Source organism: Pithys albifrons, chromosome 12 (genome assembly GCF_047495875.1).
Source record: "Pithys albifrons albifrons isolate INPA30051 chromosome 12, PitAlb_v1, whole genome shotgun sequence".
NCBI classification, from domain to species: Eukaryota; Metazoa; Chordata; class Aves; order Passeriformes; family Thamnophilidae; genus Pithys; species Pithys albifrons.
This window is the reverse complement of record NC_092469.1, coordinates 2366523-2384959: the sequence shown is the minus strand read 5'-3', so window position 1 is coordinate 2384959 and position 18437 is coordinate 2366523. Positions and strand designations below refer to the sequence as shown.

Sequence of the window (18437 nt, the reverse complement as noted above, 5' to 3'; positions counted from 1 at the left end):
ACCAAGTACACTTCTATCAGGTGGTTGCAAAACCACACAGAAATTGGAGTCAAAATGAAATTGAAGCCAAAATGAAACCGAAGCCCCTTTTCCTTTATGTGACAAGGCCATGGAAGGGCAGCAATGTCACATTGTTCCTGGGGTTTCTAAACTTTCTCCCCCATGATGTCACCAAAGAAACTCCAGCCACTGCCTGGTGCCCTCTGTGCTGCCGCAGCCAAAGCCCTCAGAGGCACAGGGCTTACTATGAACAAAGGCACAACAAACAAAAAGAAATCAATAACTTTTTCAGCAGGGATAGGATTTTACTGTTAGGACAGTTTAACAAAACAGCAATTCTCTCTTACTCATAAACTGAGCTCTGCAAATGAGGGGAAGGTTCTATGTGCATGCCTTGGGAATTCTCAGGGGGTGTCACAGCAGGGAGCAGCCCTGGCAAACAGTCAGTTTGTCATTGCATGGCAACATCAGATTAGGGAGGGATGCACTGGTTTATTTGTTTTACATATACCTGCAAACAGTAAGAGAAAACTATTCTGTTTTGTTTAAAATAAGATGATGTAAGATGAGCCCCAACCCTGGAAGATTTTAATCATGGCTTAGTTTCTCTGAAAATCCAGCAAAGGACTAGATTTTCCTTCTAACTGTGAGAGCACAAAAAAGATCTGATTAGCAATTTAGCAAATACATCAAATGACCTGACCCAAGGCCATGTGTGGAGCAAGTCCATGGAGGAGCAGCTCTGGAACCCAAACCCACAGCTCTGCCCTGCCCCACCACTGCCCATCACCCCAATCTGCCAGCTGAGTCACCAGGACCGTCTGAGGATTTTATTTGCGTGGTAAGAGGTTAAAAACAGAGATGCAACCGAACCCCAAGCTGAAGCTGAGATTGCACAGAAGACCAAGTTGGTCTCCAAGGAGGATCTGTGACGATAAAGAGGACAAAGTGATGACTCTACCCCCCAGCACTCCAGACTGGTGTTATTTGCTGTCTCCACCACGGTGCTGGGACAGCAGCAGAGAGCTGAAGGAGGTTTCCTGTGGGATCACTGCCATTTGCACCTGCCTGAAAACACATCCTGTCACACTCTGGAACTGTCTCACCTGTTGTGTGTGGGAGAGAGTCAGGTCCTCATTCTCATACAAATGCAACGTGGCTCCTGTTGCTTGAAGTAGTTGCCCAGAACAATCAATAGAAAAGGAAACACCATGGAATAATGGGAAGAAAAACTGGGGGGAGATGGGGGGTGGGGGGAGTGGAAAAAGAGACAGCCAGGACACATAAGAGATGAAAGCTTTGAAAAGCTGCATCCAGTGCAGGCAACTATGTCCAGAAAAAAAGAGACCTGCAGATAAAAAGGAAAGGTGTGGGGGAAGGAGATGTACACCAAACCCCTCCACCACCAAACAAACCCAAGACCGATTTATTTCTTAAACCCTTGTCTTACCCAAGAATGCCATGGGACAACAATGTTGAAGCAAGGTATGTCTGTGAACACCCAGACCAGCAGTGCCCCTCCATCTTCTCCCAGCACCGAGCTCCTCCAGGAGCATTCCTGTGGGATTTCCAGGCTACAAGTCTGTCCAAAGGAGAACATTTTGACCTGAGACATAGTGTGGCCGTGGGGTAGCTGTGGCACCTGCAGTCTGAGCCAGACACTTGGGTTGGGACTGAGCAAAGATCTCCTCAGCTTTGGAAGCATCTTTTCTTCCAGTGAAACTGAAGACTCCTCAGGAGACTCAGAGGTGCCTCCTGGGTCACTTCCATGTTCTTGTACCCAGCAGTGCCAGGACAAGGACAGTGTTCTCCACAAAGCTTAACCACTTAGGCTTCTTGGGCCATTAAAACTTGGTTTCAGAAAAAGAATTAAAGTTAATCACAGTCTTGTTCAGATTACCCAGTTCATAAGTTGGGAGTACTAACAAATCCCATAGGATTTTTAAGATGTGTGTAGGCAGTTGCTGGGGGTTTTCTCCATTTTCCGACAGTGAGGAGTCTGGTGATGGCACAGCAACCCTTTCGCAAAACTCAGGTGACATCCTCTGGCCAAGCCCGGTCCTGCAGGGACGAAATCAAAGGATTATTCGGTAACAGTGAATGGGAATCCTGTTTGTGAAGCAAAACACGCAGAGCTGCGGAGCACGAGAAGAGCCACGTCCAAGCAGCAAAGGCCGTGCCAGAGGGGGCAAAGCAAAGGAACCAAAGGAGCAAAGAGCAGTGGGAGGCTCCCGAGGGAGAGCCCTGAGAGCAGGAGCTGCTTTGGCGGTGCTGCCGTTGCCTCCAGGCAGGAGAACTGTGCACAGGCAGCACCTTTGGGCTGGTCTGAGAGAAGTCCAAAGGCAGGGTCTGAACCACCCAACCCACTGGAGAACAAGTCGCTGTAGGGTTGGGTCCAAGATTCCAGCAGGGATGCAGGAGGATGTGCTTTATCAGCCCCAGCGTCCTTCCAAGCACTGCACATCCAGCACATTCCCCCTCCTGCCTTGTTTCCAATGCAGAAAGCTCACCTGAAGACAAGAACCACACTTTTTGTCTCTTTAAAAGTGCCCAGTTAAGTTCACTTAACCCAAAGAGAAACTGTAATTGTGCTTCCTGAGCACAGTTGCTTGGCTCCCACTCTCCTTTTACCTTCAGGCTGTTAAAGAGCTTCAGGCAAAGCACCCTGAGAGCTTCTGCCAGCAGGGCCCAAGGAAGCCAAGCCCAGACAGGTGACCCCTCTGCCAGCAGAGCCCAAAGAAGCCAAGCCCAGACAGGTGTCCCACTGCCAGCAGGGCCCAAGGAAGCCAAGCCCAGGCAGGTGTCCCACTGCCAGCAGGGCCCAAGGAAGCCAAGCCCAGGCAGGTGTCCCCTCTGCCAGCAGGGCTCAAAGAAGCCAAGCCCAGACAGGTGTCCCCTCTGCCAGCAGAGCCCAAAGAAGCCAAGCCCAGACAGGTGCCCCCTCTGCCAGCAGAGCCCAAAGAAGCCAAGCCCAGACAGGTGTCCCTCTGCCAGCAGGGCCCAAAGAAGCCAAGCCCAGACAGGTGTCCCCTCTGCCAGCAGGGCCCAAAGAAGCCAAGCCCAGACAGGTGTCCCCTCTGCCAGCAGAGCCCAAGAAGCCAAGCCCAGACAGGTGTCCCCTCTGCCAGCAGGGCCCAAAGAAGCCAAGCCCAGACAGGTGCCCCCTCTGCCAGCAGAGCCCAAATAAGCCAAGCCCAGGCAGGTGTCCCACTGCCAGCAGGGCCCAAAGAAGCCAAGGCCAGACAGGTGTCCCACTGCCAGCAGGGACCAAAGAAGCCAAGCCCAGGCAGGTGTCCCACCTGGCCAGCAGGGACCAAAGAAGCCAAGCCCAGGCAGGTGTCCCACCTGGCCAGCAGAGCCCAAGAAGCCAAGCCCAGGCAGGTGTCCCCCCTGGGCAGCAGAGCCCAAAGAAGCCAAGCCCAGGCAGGTGTCCCCCCTGCCAGCCTGGGCCATGATGTCCCTGAGCACCAAGACAGAGCTCAGATGACTCTGACCTGAGTCCCAGGGAAGAGAACCACCAGGAGCAGCTTGAACCAGTTCCTCAGGATAAATACAAAGCTACAGTAAAACATCAGGGGTTTTACTTGACACTAACATGTCTTTGAAGGTTAATCTCTGTCACAGATACAAAGAAGGCAAAACTTTTTTTTCATGTCACACGACTTTGTAACCCCAAAAGAAACACAAGCTTTGGTTTCTTACTTTCCTATTTCTACGAAGCTTTTCCCCCATGGTAGTGAAGAGAACACACCCCCAGTGTGACCAGCTGGTGTCTGATAAAACCGCAGCTCTACCTCATTGCAACCACAGCTCTGAACAGAGAATCCCTGTTCAACAACACCAAAAAACTCTTCCTTGAAGTTTAGGCAGAAAGATTTATTTCCTTGGGAAATAAAAAAATCTGTCCCTAATAATTTTCCCTTTACCCCACAAATTAGATCATCACTTGGAATTAATGGCAATAAACCTCAAAGACTAAGCACAAGAACACTTGCCTTACTACTGGTCATGTGTAATATAAGGATTCAATGTTTCTGTAGATATTGGATTTGTAGGGCTCTTTTGTTTTGCATTATTTGAAACCAGTTACAACATTTTCAATGTTGCAATGATATTTTAGCTGCTCACAAACACTTGTGCATGTCAGCCCACCAAAGTTAGAGTATCTTTCTGTAATTATCCAATGAACTCAAGCACAGTTGGATATTTTGGCCACTGAACTCGTGCCCTTTCTGCTGACTGGATAATGTAGTGGAGCATCAATAGCACCAAGACATCCTTAATTTCATGTATCAACAATTGTTTCCATTTTGGGGAAACCACAGAGCTACAAACACTGCACCAAACTCGCACCTACTTAATTCTGTCCCAGCGGGAACATTTGTGCTCTCTGACCTGGAATCTGGAGCACCTTCTGCTAGAAACAGTCAGCAGAAAGAATTCCACATTCCAGTACAGCAGCCAAAATATTGTCTCCCACTCATTTAATAAAGATTAGTGTTAAGTGTGAATGAGTATTTTTACTTAGAAAACCAGGCATTCCCCTCACTAATTACAAAGAAGTTAAAAAAAAAAAGACACCCCCCTAAAATTCCAACTATGTTATGGAGATCTGAATACTTAAATATAAATAAGTACCATAATTTAGGAGCTCTGGAGAAAAGAGTGACAAGGTTGCATTTCAACTCAAGGTTTAAGTTTTAGGGAAGAAAATAGTATCTCTTCTTGTATTTACATCAGTGCTTAACCTCAGGTATTTTACTTAAGAGTTCTAATGCCCCAAATACCCCATTTTAAGACCCAGAATTTGTGACTGCTTCTGACTATTCTCTGACTGCTGTGGAGGTAAAGAACACGAGCAGAACTGTCCCACCCAGACCAGGCAGACTACCTGCAAACCTGTGTGTTCCAACACATTGGCAGGATTGCAGGACTTGCATCTAAATATTTTTATCAAATCTTCACATCATTGTGCTTGCAGGAGCAGGTTAATACATTTAGTTCACCTGCTCAAACATTGTTGACTCTCAAAGTCACAAATAGTCCTTTTATTAATGCCTGTTATCTCTGATTAATTGATGGAGCAGTTACAGAATGACCCAGTTCCAATGAGAAGAAGTCTCTGTTTTCCACACCACTATGTGGTACACCCATTACTGGGAAGTTAGATTGACTTAAACATGGAACTTCCTTTACATACATTGAACAGAAGACAAAACTGAATTGCTGTCAATTCAGCTGATTTCAGGGTGCAGTAAATTGTTGTAATGGATGAATTAATCTCAAAACACTTTTCTGTGTGTACACTGTCACAGTTCAGTACAACCCTTAATGTCTGCAGGGACTCTGAAATGTGATTTTTTTTCTCAATTAATAAGCACACCTAATAGTGTGGAGAATTGAGACTGAAATGAATTGTAAGAAAAGTGCAAGGGCAATATCTCAGCATGTTGGAGCATGAAAGTGTGTCAACTTCTTCTGTTTCAGCAGCTCTTTAGACTTGAAGATCCCTCAGGCTTTTTGAGAGAAACAGCTTTTTTGGTCACCTACCAGCTTTCAGAGCTCATGGAACAAGGGAGGACAGTGTTTTCATCCTGTTCTTACTGTGAGCATGCAGGTAGAAATGAATCCAAGTGATCAGATGGATCCAGTTGCTCAGCTGTTGTATTGGATGGAAAGGTCCTGGGGGTCGGTTGGGGGGTGCCATCCCCAGCTGGGTGCTTGTCACTTGGGTGACAGTGAGAGAGGAGAGTGGATTTCCAGGGTTCCATGGTGAAAACTCACAGCTCTGTAGTCTCACAGTCCCAGGATGCTTAGAACCCAAGGACACCAGAGTTTCAGATCAGAACACAGAATAACATCTCACTTATCTGGATGTCATCTTTGCCAGGTGTTGGGTACCAGAGACAGCCAGGCCTGAAACAGCTGTGGGGGTCAAGACCTCAACACTTCTACATCTTTGGGCTCTTTACCCTTTGGTTTCTCACCCCTCTTGGCTCCAGTGATACACTCATTTTGTGGAGGGGGGAGGTGTTTCTGTGGGATTCATGTCTTTCCCTGCAATATGCTGTGGGCTCACTCAGGGCAGAGGGGGAGTCACCACACCTGGAGTTTTTAAGGTGCTCAGGGACATGGTTTGGTGGTGGCACTAGCAGTGCTGGGTCAATGGCTGCATTCCATCTTGCAGCTCTTCTCCAACCTAAATGATTTTAAGCATGGCCAGGTTGCTTTCATTGACACACCAAATTCCAGACAGTATGCAGATAAATCCATGATTTGCATTTGAAAAAACAGCCAAACAAAAAAATCCAAGCAAACCTTTTCCACTGTAGGATGATTCTGGCACTGCATGTTAAACTGAGCAAACCTAGCATGAAATGGGAAATACTACCTTTCTTATTTTCAGACATGTTCCCCAAAACAATCTATCAATCTGCAGGTGCAGCCACAACCTCCACACAACAACGTGCCCAGGAGTTACAGAGATGGCACAGTGCCATAGTGACTCTTTCAAAACATGGCCTGGATGTCACCACTGGGTGGTGAAATGAACAAAGACTTGGGCTTATTTGATGCTTCACACTCCCTGGTTGCTACACTGCTTTTGCAGTAGCAGGTTTGCTAAAACGTGTCACTTCACATCACTCTAACATGGCTTAGCCCCTCTGTTTCTCCAGCTGCATTGCTAAGTAATTTCTCTACTAAGAGGCAGTCTAGAAGTGCCTTCTTTTACTACTTTCTGGCTGAATTTCAATCCATGAAGCATTCAAGTATCACACAAGAGGATTTGGGAGGACACAGCCCACCCAAAGCCAGAAGGACCCAAGGAGTGCTCCCTCCTGCCCCAACTGCACCCAGAGCCCTCTCCAGGGTGCCACAGGGCCTGACCTGCACTGTTTGCCTTTCTGGGGCACCTGAAATCTCAGTCTCCACAGTGCCAGCCTCGAGGACGAGGGCAGGGCACACTTTCCAGCCAGCTGGAGCCCAGCACCCAGAGTTTCAGCAGCCTCTGTAACATCCTGCATGTCCCTGAGTCTGTCTCCAGTCCTTACCACCGAGATCCAGGGTCAGATGGCTGTTTTGTTGGCACTGAGGGGAACAGACCTACTCATTTCATCTGCCTCAAGGCTCAGTTGCTGGGTGTGCTCCAACATGTACTAGATGCAAAAAAACCTAACAGTGAATTAGTTTTCCAGAACAGAGGTTTCTTAAGGATGCATTCAGTGACTGCAGTCATAGCACTGAATTAAAGTCTATCCTGAATAGTCAAAAGCACAAATATTTTTAAACCAGTTTTAGCTCCCTTCTAATCTCATCTTCAAAACACATGGTTAAAATGCGTGAAAAAAGCACTAAGAACTTTTAAGTGGAAGTATACAAAAAGACCCAAATTCCCAAGTGCTACCAGTTGAAGCCCCAAGGCCTCCTCTACTTAAGACTTTGAGAAAAAATTAAGCACTTTTTCATCTGCTGATCTATGGAAGGATAATGCTTTTGTTTTAAGAGAATTTCAGGGGGAAACAAGCAATGTTTTTATCTGCTCTGCTCACCCTGGTGACTTCCTACTCAGCAGCACCAACAGTAAACAGCCCGATATTCCCAGGATGCACCTTCTGGAGGGCAACATTTATTGTCGTGTGTGAACAAGGCAGAGTCACCAGAGAACACCATATGTAAAAGCTGAGTTGCAAGCTTGGATGGCACTCCAGAAAGCACAGGAGAAAAGAAAACACACAAAAATGTGTGTTCAGAGACTAGGACATGGATTCACTAGAGAAAATAACCCTGTCCCCGTAAGGAAGTGTCCAAAAGCAAGAAGAAAACACTAAACACATTTTGGTGAAGTACCAGCACTGTTATTTCCTCCAAGTTAAGTTTGAAGAGAAAGGTGTTCTCTCTTTTGCTGTATTTACATTTAGGTGAATTTATGAACTTCTGGATCTGACAAACTTCATTTAAATTACAGTTGGTGGGTTTGGGGCAGAGCACTTCATAGATCAATCCTTAACAAAGGGTAGATGCTTTAAGCAAAACACTTAAATGCTCAAGTCTAGTAGTGTTAAAACCTAAACAGGGAATCATGAAGACCCTCATGTGTTTGAGCTGAAAGCTGGAACACAAGTTCACACAAAGTTAAGAGAACATGCATTCACACTTCAAAATAATTGTAGAAGAAAATCCAATTTTTCCCTAGCTTAAGGAAGAGAATTAGGAAAAAAAGACATCTGACAATCCCAGGGCTCTTTGAACAGCCTTCTTTCATGTTGTTTCATAAATATGAGGCAATTTGTTCAAATATTTAACACTTACACCAAAGAAAGGTTTGGTAGTTAATTTATTTATTTCAGTTACAGTGCTTCAAAAGGATGCTACTTGTTTGCCACAAGAGCAGAGCCTTTCTGACACTCCATGCAGCTACACATATTATCCATCTCTCTATTGAATTGCGGCAGTCTCAGTGAAATTTGTCTCATTTGCTCATTTGGAAGGTTCTATCAGATGCTCTCATGGAATCAGAACTGGGCCACCAATCTTTAATTCAGTTACATTTCAGTGGAGTTTTATGAAAACCTTTTCCTTCAGTGTACACAGGCCTGGAAACCCAGAGAACTTTCACCAAACTTGTTTCCAGAAAGTTGTTTTCTAAACCAGAAAGTAACAAAAGAACGTAGAAACCTGCAGCCCACAGGACTGGTAAGAGCTCAGCTATGAGAGCACAAGAGGAATGGCTGTGGTATCCAGGTTTGCTGTGAACAGCAGCAGTGCAGGTCACTCCTCGCCCCTGTAGTGGCTCTCGATGGTGTCGGAGTTGAAGAGCACCACGGTGACGGTGATGTCGTCGCGGTACATGCGGGCCAGGTCCTCGGGCAGGGTGAGCATGGCCGCCAACCGCTCGGGGTCCACCTCGCCGCACTCGTTGCCGCCGATCGCGTGCCGGATCAGGTGCGTGGCGATGTTCCGGTCCAGAGAGCCCAGCCCTCGGCTCTTCCTCTGAAGCAGCAGGTTGTGCATGTAACCCAAATTAACCGGCTTCTTAAAAGTCAGCTGTGGGTTCTGCACACTCAGCTCTGTAAGGTGGCCAGCAACAAGTTTGACAACCTTCTCATTGCTCAGCATCTCCCACAGCCCATCCGAAGCGATAACTAGAAACTTGTCCTTGCTCCTCAGTTTGTGGTATGTGACTTCAGGCTCTGCAGTCAAATAAGGGGGGGTGTGGTAGTTTGGAGGAACATACTGATAAATGTTTAAAGCCTCAATATCACAGCTGTTCTCAAGAACGCTGTGTTGCAACTCTTTACTCCATTTTAATTGCACATCTCCAAAGGCTCTGGAGGGCATGAGAATGCCCAGCAATCTGTCATTCACGAAGAGGGTTTGCTCCTCAGACCGAGGATGTTCTCTCTTCAATCTTCTAATTTCAAATTCATCATAGGCATTGTGGTCTCGGGTTAGAGGGAGAGTAGACCACGTTCCATCTTCTTCACGAACCCCTAAAACTGCTCTGCAATCACCGGTATTTGCAACATGCAGGTGAACACCATCAACATGAGCTACACAGGCGGTTGCACCAGAAAAAGCTACTTGGAGGGCAATATTCCTCATCAACTCATTTTCCTGAGGAGCCTGAACTTCCAGTGATATGTCTGAGTCCAGCCTTTTGAAGGCACACACCATGGCTTCCTCTAAACTAAACCCTGGCTCAGTGTCCAGGTCCAGCAAATGCTGCCAGTACACCCGGAGGTTCTCAAAGTACTGGGAGGTGATTTCTCGATACTCCACGTCGTTTGGGTGCCTGTGCCACTGCAGGATGGGCCGGATTGGCTTCATGGACTCCACGGCGAGCTCGATCTCCTCCAGGGTCTGCCGGGACATGAGGGACACGGCGATGTAGTGCAGGAGCCTCTCACTGACAGCCTGGGCGCAGGCGGCGCCCGCGTGCCCGTCGAACACCCCGAACAGCATCCCCGCCGTCTGCAGGCACGTGGCCGCGCTCCGCCGGTCCTCCATCGGGCTGTTGGATGCCAGCTGGTTACTCTCAAACCTCAACACAGAGCTGGCATTTCTGCCATTCAAATCCAGGGTTTTATGGGATAATTCGCCTGCTCTGAGTATGTCGTTGATTTGTGATGGAGACAACTGGAAAGAAAAATGTTCTTCCTCGGTGGAAGTGTGTCGGAATGCTTTCCGTAAGCACGGAGTGTGGTCTAAGCTGCAGGTCCCAGCAGGGAACAGGCGTGTTCTGGAGAAAACAAGCTTCCATTTTATCTTGTTTCTATTTGGGATACAGATGGAGTACCAACGTCCTTTCCCTTGTAAAACAATGCTGTTTCTTGCTGAGTTTAAGATCCAGGATGAGACAGTCCTTGACATCCTAAGTCACTCCACAAATAGAGCACCTTCCTTTGGTAACACAGAATGTCCTTATAGCCTGGAATACAAGTGTAGGAAAGACATAAAATTTAGAAAGTTCACAAGAAGCTTTCTCTATTGCAATACAAAAGCAGTCTAAAGCTTTCAGAAATATTCAGAACCCTTTTCCAAAAGAGATTGCTATAGACAGAGTCATCTTAAAAGTGATATAATTTCCATCATTTAGTCATAACCTCAGGATATGACTGCCCCCCCTCCAGTTATCTCACCACACAGATAATTTTTACTTTCCAGATTTTTCCTTATTGTGGCAAGGCCAAGAGGAAATGGCAACATTACAAGAAATGTTATGGGAAACCGTACAGTGAAAAAGCTTCACCTAACACAGCACAGAACAAACAGACCCAACGAGCTGGAAAATAGGAACTTAACTGACCATTAATGCACAACTTCCAAAAAAGCCTGCTGGAGTACAACCCTTAATAGACTCTAACTATCAAACCCAAGAGAAGAGAAGTACTTACATCCTATGGAAAGACTGAGAGATGTGACCAGTTAATGATTTATATGAATTACCATGATCCTCACAACCAGAACAAGCTAGTCTGCCTTTCCAGTTCTGTGGCAGCTTATAAGCTCAGCTGTTCTTTTTTTACCCTCAAGGTCTTAACCAACCTTCAGCAGGCAGGATCTTTTACACAGCTGAAGGCAGATTCTGCAGCAGGTTAATTAAAGCATTTACCGTGGCATTGTGCACTTTGATGCAGTGAAAGTCACAACACAGTTACATTGACAACTTTTACAAGTTTACAACTGGGCTTGTTCATTTGGGTGCAATTAGAACAAGCAGCTGGGAAGAGCTCTGCTGCCAACAGCACTGAAACCACGGGCACTTGAACAGCTGAAGTCCTTCAGTTGCCACAGGGGAGGTCCATGCATTGTCTCCTACTTTCAATAAGGTATTCAGGCTGTGGGATATTGCTAAGGACAACCAGATGCTTCCTGACAACAGAATTTTGCCCCATGGATTTCAAAAACTCACTGTATGGTAGCACTGCAAGTACAATTACTCCCCAAAGATCCCACCAGCAGCCAGGGAGAACAACCGAGTTTTCTGTGACCTCTCACCCCTTTCAGGTGCCCTGAAGCACCACATGCTCTGGGCCTCAAGCCAAAGACCCTACTGCAATATTGGGTTTTTAGCAGGGCACTTTAAAAGGAGTAACAAGAAACCAGCCAAATCAGACACATGAAAACCTTTCCAAGAAATCAGCAGGAACTTGAAATCAGCTCAACTTGAGCTATTCTAAACAGAAGGCCTACTGATAACAAGCCAAGGACTGTACCGAAATCCCATTCGGAAAACCAAAGCAACGTGTCACAAAACAGTTCTGAACTGTGCTATCCATGCACAGACTGGACCAGCATTTCAAGAGACCACACCACTCTAATTCTGGGGACCCTGTGAGGACAAGCAAAGACACAGACTTTACTGTTGATGTCAGGAGAACAGACGGAAAAGGCAATGCCAGTTCTCTTGCCTGCAGTCTCCTGGGACACTGGCACCTCCCAACACAACCAGGGCCTTTTGTTGTACTGCAGAGAGCACAACAAAACAACAGCAAAGCAGCTGATACTGCCAACTCCAGCAACAGCTAAGCCCAATAAGCACCAGCAGCACAAGACAAGCCTTCACGTTTGCCAACCTTCCCCAGGCCATTCCCTGTCCTCTGTTTCCTTCCTCCTGCCCTGTGAACCACAGGAGAAGGAAGCAATGACGACTTTTACAGTGTTAATCAAAAAGCCGATTGAAACAGTGTTTCAAACAACCGACCCAGTCCCCACCAGCCGGCTGACAGCCCGAGGCACTGTAGCTCTCCTCCTCCTCGCTGCGGAGCTGCCAATACCATTCGCACACGTGCTCCTCGCCCGGGTCGGGTCGGGTCGGGTCGGGTCGGGCAGCTCCGCACTGCCCTGCTCCCTGCTCAGCTCACACCCTGGGGCGTCCCGCAGCGCGCCCCGCACACCCGGCAGCGGGGCTAATTAAAGCCCTGTGCTAAAGACCATTATGTAAGAGACAATTACATAAACGCTCCCGCTCGGCGCCCGCACGCGGGTCCCGCGGGGCCGGCACGGGGCACCCCGAGCGGCAGCTCCTCCCGGGAACCGCAGATACACAGGGGGTACAGCCCCCGAGACCCCCACAGCCCTGACTCTGTCCGCACACACCCAGCACACACCGACCTCCACCACACTGCCCCGCAGCCCCACACACACACAGAGCCCCTGCCCCGCACACCGACACCTTCCCGGCACTCACACACACCTATGCCCCTTGGCCCCCACCCCCGCCCCGCACACACGCACACACACAGCCCCTGTCCCGCACACACACCCACACCCCCTGTCCCGCACACCGACACCTTTCCGGCACACACACACACCTATGCCCCCTGGCCCCCACTCCCGCCCCGCACACACGCACACACAGGCCCTGCCCCGCACACACACACCCCCAGCCCCTCACACACCCCCACACCCCCAGCCTCTCACACACCCCCTGCCCCGCACACACACTCCCTGCCCCGCACACACACACACACACACACACACACCCTGCCCCGCACACATACCCTGCCCCGCACACACACACACACACACACACACACACACACACACACACCCTGCCCCGCACACACCCCCTGCCCCGCACACACCCCCTGCCCCGCACACACACCCCCTGCCCCGCACACACACCCCCTGCCCCGCACACCCCGCCCCGCACACACACACACAGACACACACCCTGCCCCGCACACACGACACACACACACACACTGCCCCGCACACACACCCTGCCCCGCACACACACACGCACAGACACACACACAGAGCCCCGTACACCCAACCCTTACCCCGCACACACGCCACACACCGCCCCCCACCCCACACATCCCGCACCCCCATTCATTCCCCACACACACCCGCCCTTACCTCACACCCGGCTCCCGCACCGCACCCTTCCCTTCACTTCCCCTTCCCTTCCCGGCCGCCGACAGACACACAGACAGCTCTGACAGACAGCCACAACACCCAACCCGCCCTCAGCGCTCCGCCCCGGGCTCGGCAGCAAGGCCCGGCCCCTCCGCCATCATTTGTAGGCCGCGCTGTCTGGTACAGGCCGGTGCTGTCGTCGCTGTCGCGACCCCACCGCCGGGGCTGTCGGGGCCGGAGCGATCGGGGCCGGCCCCAACAGCCCCGGGACCACCTGAGGCACGACCGGGGCCCGGCACTAACGTGGGTGGTAAAAGGAAGGCAGTGCCACGTGTTAGCCAAGGTTTCTTTCTCGCTGATACATCGGTTATTCCCCGCTCTCGGATCACCACAACAACCCCCTGCAGCGCTCCAGGCTGGGCACAGAGTGGCTGGAGAGCAGCCAGGCAGAGGGACCTGGGGGGACTGAGGGACAGGAAGCTCAACAGGAGCCAACAGTGTGCCCAGGTGGCCAAGAAGGCCAATGGGATCCTGGCTTGGATCCAAACTAGCGTGGCCAGCAGGCCCAGGGCAGTGACCCTTCCCCTGGACTCTGCCTTGGGGAGGCCACACCTTGAGTGTTGTGTTCAGTTCTGGGCCCCTCAGTTGAGGCAAGAGATTGAGGGGCTGGAGCGGGGCCAGAGAAGAGCAACGAGGCTGGAGAAGGGACTGGAGCACAAGTGCTGTGGGGAGAGGCTGAGGGAGCTGGGGGTGTTCAGCCTGGAGAAGAGGAGGCTCAGAGGTGACCTCAGCACTGTCTGGAACTGCCTGAAGGGAAGTTCTGGCCAGGTGGGGGTTGGTCTCTTCTCCCAGGCACTCAGCAATAGGACAAGGGGGCACGATGGGCTCAAGCTCTGCCAGGGGAAATTGAAGTTGGATATCAGAAAAAAATTCTTTGCAGAGAGAGTGCTCAGGCATTGGAATGGGCTGCCCAGAGAGGGGGTGGATTCCCCATCCCTGGAGGTTTTTCACCTGAGCTTGGCCGTGGCACTGAGTGCCATGATCTGGTAAAGGGACTGGAGTTGGACCAAGGGTTGGACTTGATGATCTCGGAGGTCTTTTCCAACCCAATCCATTCTATGATTCTATTTTATGATCTCACACCTTTCCAGAGGAGATAAACTGGGGACACATTTATCTCACCTAGGACACCTGTACCACACTATTTAAATATAAAACCCTTCAGTACAAGAAACCAGGACAATAAAAAACACACTGTTAATATCAAAGCACATTATGACTTGTTTGTGAGCCTTTGTATTTGCAGAAATGACTGTCACAAGTTAGAGCAGAGACTACTCAGTAACCACTCATTAACCTGCGTGCACTTTGGGCCTGTTCCTTCCCCTTGTCACAGGGCTTGGCTCTGCTCCGTGGGATTTTAATGAACACAAGCAGACCAGAGAAAAACCCAAAACCAGTAGTCAGGGTCATAGAATCACAGAATGGATTGGGTTGGAAAAGACCTCCGAGATCATCAAGTCCAACCCTTGGTCCAACTCCAGTCCCTTTACCAGATCATGGCACTCAGTGCCACGGCCAAGCTCAGTTGAAAAACCTCCAGGGATGGGGAATCCACCCCCTCTCTGGGCAGCCCATTCCAATCCCTGAGCACTCTCTCTGCAAGGAATTTTCTCCAACTTCAATTTCCCCTGGCAGAGCTTGAGCCCATCGTGCCCCCTTGTCCTATTGCTGAGTGCCTGGGAGAAGAGACCAACCCCCACCTGGCCAGAACTTCCCTTCAGGCAGTTCCAGACAGTGCTGAGGTCACCTCTGAGCCTCCTCTTCTCCAGGCTGAACAGCCCCAGCTCCCTCAGCCTCTCCCCACAGCACTTGTGCTCCAGTCCCTTCACCACATCTTTCATCATCTTTGTGAGTCTGAGCTTTCACTTGTTTGTTGTGTTTATGAACATTTGTTGTGTTTATTAACAGGATGAAGCACGGTTTCATGTTGACTGGAAGGGTAAACAAAAGAAAAATAAAGTCAAGGCAATATTTTAGCAGACATGGAAAAATTAACTGAAGTCTTACATATTGATTTGTCTGACAAACCTGCTCTGCTCCAGTGCTCTCGTTTACCAACAGCAGTTTCTGGATCTCAGGGCTCCCCAGGGCAGTGGACACAGCCCCAGGGCTGCCAGAGCTCCAGGAGTATTTGGACAACGTTCTTAGGGACAGGGGGGATTGTTGGGGTGTCTGTGCAGGGGTTGGACTGATGATCCTTGTGGGTCCTTTCCAACTCAGGATATTCAATTCTGGCCTCCCAATTTTCAGCTTTTGTACCATTTACAAAAGGGGTAAGACCTCCCAGAGCAGCCTGAAAACAAGCTGAGTGGTTTGGGTTTCCTGTGCTCACTCTGTGGTCAGATCCTTCCCGGCAGCTCAGAGCTGTCACTTCCTGCTCGTTTGCTCAGGAAGTAATTTCGTAAGTTCATTTGCATAAACTGAAGTGATTTAGGAATCACATAAATGGAGGTGAAACAATTAACAGTCCTGCAGAAGAAGGTGTTGCTTTCATTCCATGTTTTCTAAACACAAGAAGAAATACCATATTGAAGGTACTGGACAGGACTGGGCATTAAGTTCAATTGAGATTTAAGTCCTGCTTTGGAGTGTTTGATTATGCTGACGATCCAAAGTAATATGTAGTTCAGGTCAAGAACAGTAGAAGTGCTGCTCTCTGATATGATCTAAGGAAAGAAACAGTACTGCCAAACTTGCAGTGTTTTTGCCTTTAGGAATATCTAATAAAAATGGCAAATTTCTGTAGCAACAGTGGCTGAGTTGCCATAGTGCTTCACCTTCTTAATTTACATTGAAAAAATTATAACGAGTTTCTTTAAATAAAACTAAGATCTGGGTTTGACTTTCCTGATTATAGGTGAGCTACAGTTCAGAATCAAACATCCTGTGCTGGAAGGAAGCCATTTCAAGTATTTATCAGCTAATTACTCTAATTCCAGGTATTGTATTAAGGTGCAGGGATAGATTAAAACATAGCAAGTCCTATATTTAAATTTTTTCAAGGTATAATTTTATCTGCTGACTTGTACAGTCAGCAACTCTGCTTTTCTTTGGAAATATATTCTTGTACTCATTTCTATGTTGCTTTTTAAGGCTAGACTGCACTATTGGGGTTTCCTGCTTTCCTATGGAACATTTTTCCCCCTCCTTGTTCATTTGCATGAGTGGCTGTGGCTACTCTGGTGAGATTTAAACAGCTTCTGCTTCCCGAAGCTGCAGACATGCCCCAGAGCAGGTGCTGTGATGGATTACTGTCCACTAACTCACTGATACTCATGGAAGGTCTGGGGCTCCTGATGCTTTGTAAACATTTTTGTTATGGGGACACACAAAGATCACAACCACCAAACAAGCCTGGTATTCCTAAGAAAGCAAGTTCAAAATTGGAATGACATTTCTATTAAATAACGAATCCTTTGTCAAAAAAGCTGACTAGTAACAAAACCACTGAATTCAAAGAAAATGGTAAAATGCTTCTGAAAGTAGCTTACTAGAGGTTTTTCTGAAATGGAGAGTCAGTTTAGTGATATGGTTTGGAAGTAGCCACAGATCCAAACCCTTCGGAGCTTGGGAATGGCCATCCTGCAAAGGGGGGCTTGGAGTGGTTTGTCTCTTGGGCCCACCTTGGAGAACATGGGTGAGCCACAACTTTCCTTTGCACTCAAAGTACAGCAGTCCAACTAACAGCCTTGGGAAACCAGGGCACAAACCCCTGGGACAGCCTCCTGCTGAGAGCCCTTGGGAAGGTCAGCTGCTTACTGGATGTACCTTGCCCTGTGAATACTGACACACACTTCATTTCCTCTATATCCTATTCTGGATTTTCACAAAGGGCAAGTCAGCACCTCAGGTGCAGAGATCTCTGACTACAAACAAACAAAAGCCCCTGAACAAATGAAAACAATGAAGGAGACTCAAGGTCTGTTGGAGCAATTGCATGTCCTAGTTTGGTTCCAGCAAATTCCCGTCTATGGTGTTCCTGTACAAACTAAATAAATGCTGGGTAAGAAGACAAGCTGCAAGAAACATCAAATGAACAGGGGTAAGCAATGAGCAGCTGTAGGGAAAATGCCATTCCAGGTCTCCAGCTCCATTCCAGCTGCCCTGTGGCAGCAGAGGCTGAGCAGTGTCTGCAGCTGCAGGGGTTGATCTGGAGGTCCAGCCTAAGTCGATGTTATTGCACTGGTGCAAAGGTCTGTCTAGTGGCTGTAATGGGATCTGAACTCCACATACAGAATTTTACTGGATGTTGCTTACAAACTGCTTTGAGGTAAACTGAAATACGTGTTCATTAAGGCTCTGTACCACTGTAAATGTAAGTTTCAGTTTCTTGGAGAGAGCTTTCAACAGCAGGAGAGTCCTCTGGCTTGGTAAGAAGTGCTTATGTGTCAGAAACTAATTCTGCTCCTTTCCTCCCTCTCCCCCTTCCACCTTCTCCTCCAACACACAGAGGCTGAATCTCCAGATTTAATATTCCACTGTGTTACTAGGAAGTGAAATGCTGATTTACATTGCTGTGCTGCTGTTCACAGCTTGGAGGAAGGCACTGAATTTTGACTAAATATCCAGTGCAATGCAAGTAGCAGGATGAATGGAACACCAGAGGAATGAACATTCTCTGCCTTACAGCCAAGCTGGGCAGAGTTCTGTTCCAGTCAGGCAGATTTCATCCTTACTCAGCTTTCCTCAGGGGAAAAACGTGAGCACCCCACTCTGGCAGTGTGGAGCAACCTGCCACTATACAGTGGTCACTTGTGCAGGCAGAGGGAAGGCAGAGAGAGAAACATAACCTGAGGGATAAGATAACACCCCATTTTCTTCAGACTTATCTCTGTTTTTTCTGAAATGCTTCTTTTTTTTATCTTTCTGACCTTTGAACTCCACCAAAAGGACCATCTGATGTTGAGGTACCTTGCAAAACCTTTCCCCTGATGCTTGTATTTGGATTAATTAACAGTCATAATGGAATTTATCCTTGTAAATCATTGCTAGGTCACAGCCTAAAAATC

At 48.4% G+C, this 18437-nt stretch overlaps 1 protein-coding gene across 4 annotated transcripts; it reads right to left on the bottom strand.

The window, feature by feature from the left end:
* Positions 1 to 8317: 8317 nt before the first annotated feature.
* On the bottom strand, positions 8318 to 13784 carry PDP2 (pyruvate dehydrogenase phosphatase catalytic subunit 2). Of its 4 annotated transcripts, none has more exons than XM_071567357.1 (2): positions 13669 to 13784; positions 8318 to 10429 (listed from the first exon to the last, which is right to left on the bottom strand). In XM_071567357.1, the coding sequence occupies exon 2, from the start codon at positions 10369 to 10371 to the stop codon at positions 8770 to 8772; it is 1602 nt and encodes a 533-aa protein (XP_071423458.1). In that variant the 5' UTR covers positions 10372 to 10429; positions 13669 to 13784; the 3' UTR covers positions 8318 to 8769. The 4 variants fall into 4 exon arrangements, with proteins under 4 accessions (XP_071423458.1, XP_071423456.1, XP_071423457.1 ...); XM_071567355.1 differs by lacking the exon at positions 13669 to 13784 and adding an exon at positions 13366 to 13513; XM_071567356.1 differs by lacking the exon at positions 13669 to 13784 and adding an exon at positions 12206 to 12677.
* Positions 13785 to 18437: the final 4653 nt, after the last annotated feature.

What these genes read in the sequence shown, in the direction of transcription:
- PDP2 (XM_071567357.1), bottom strand. Translation starts at nt 10,371, where the DNA reads ATGTCAAGGACTGTCTCATCCTGGATCTTAAACTCAGCAAGAAACAGC.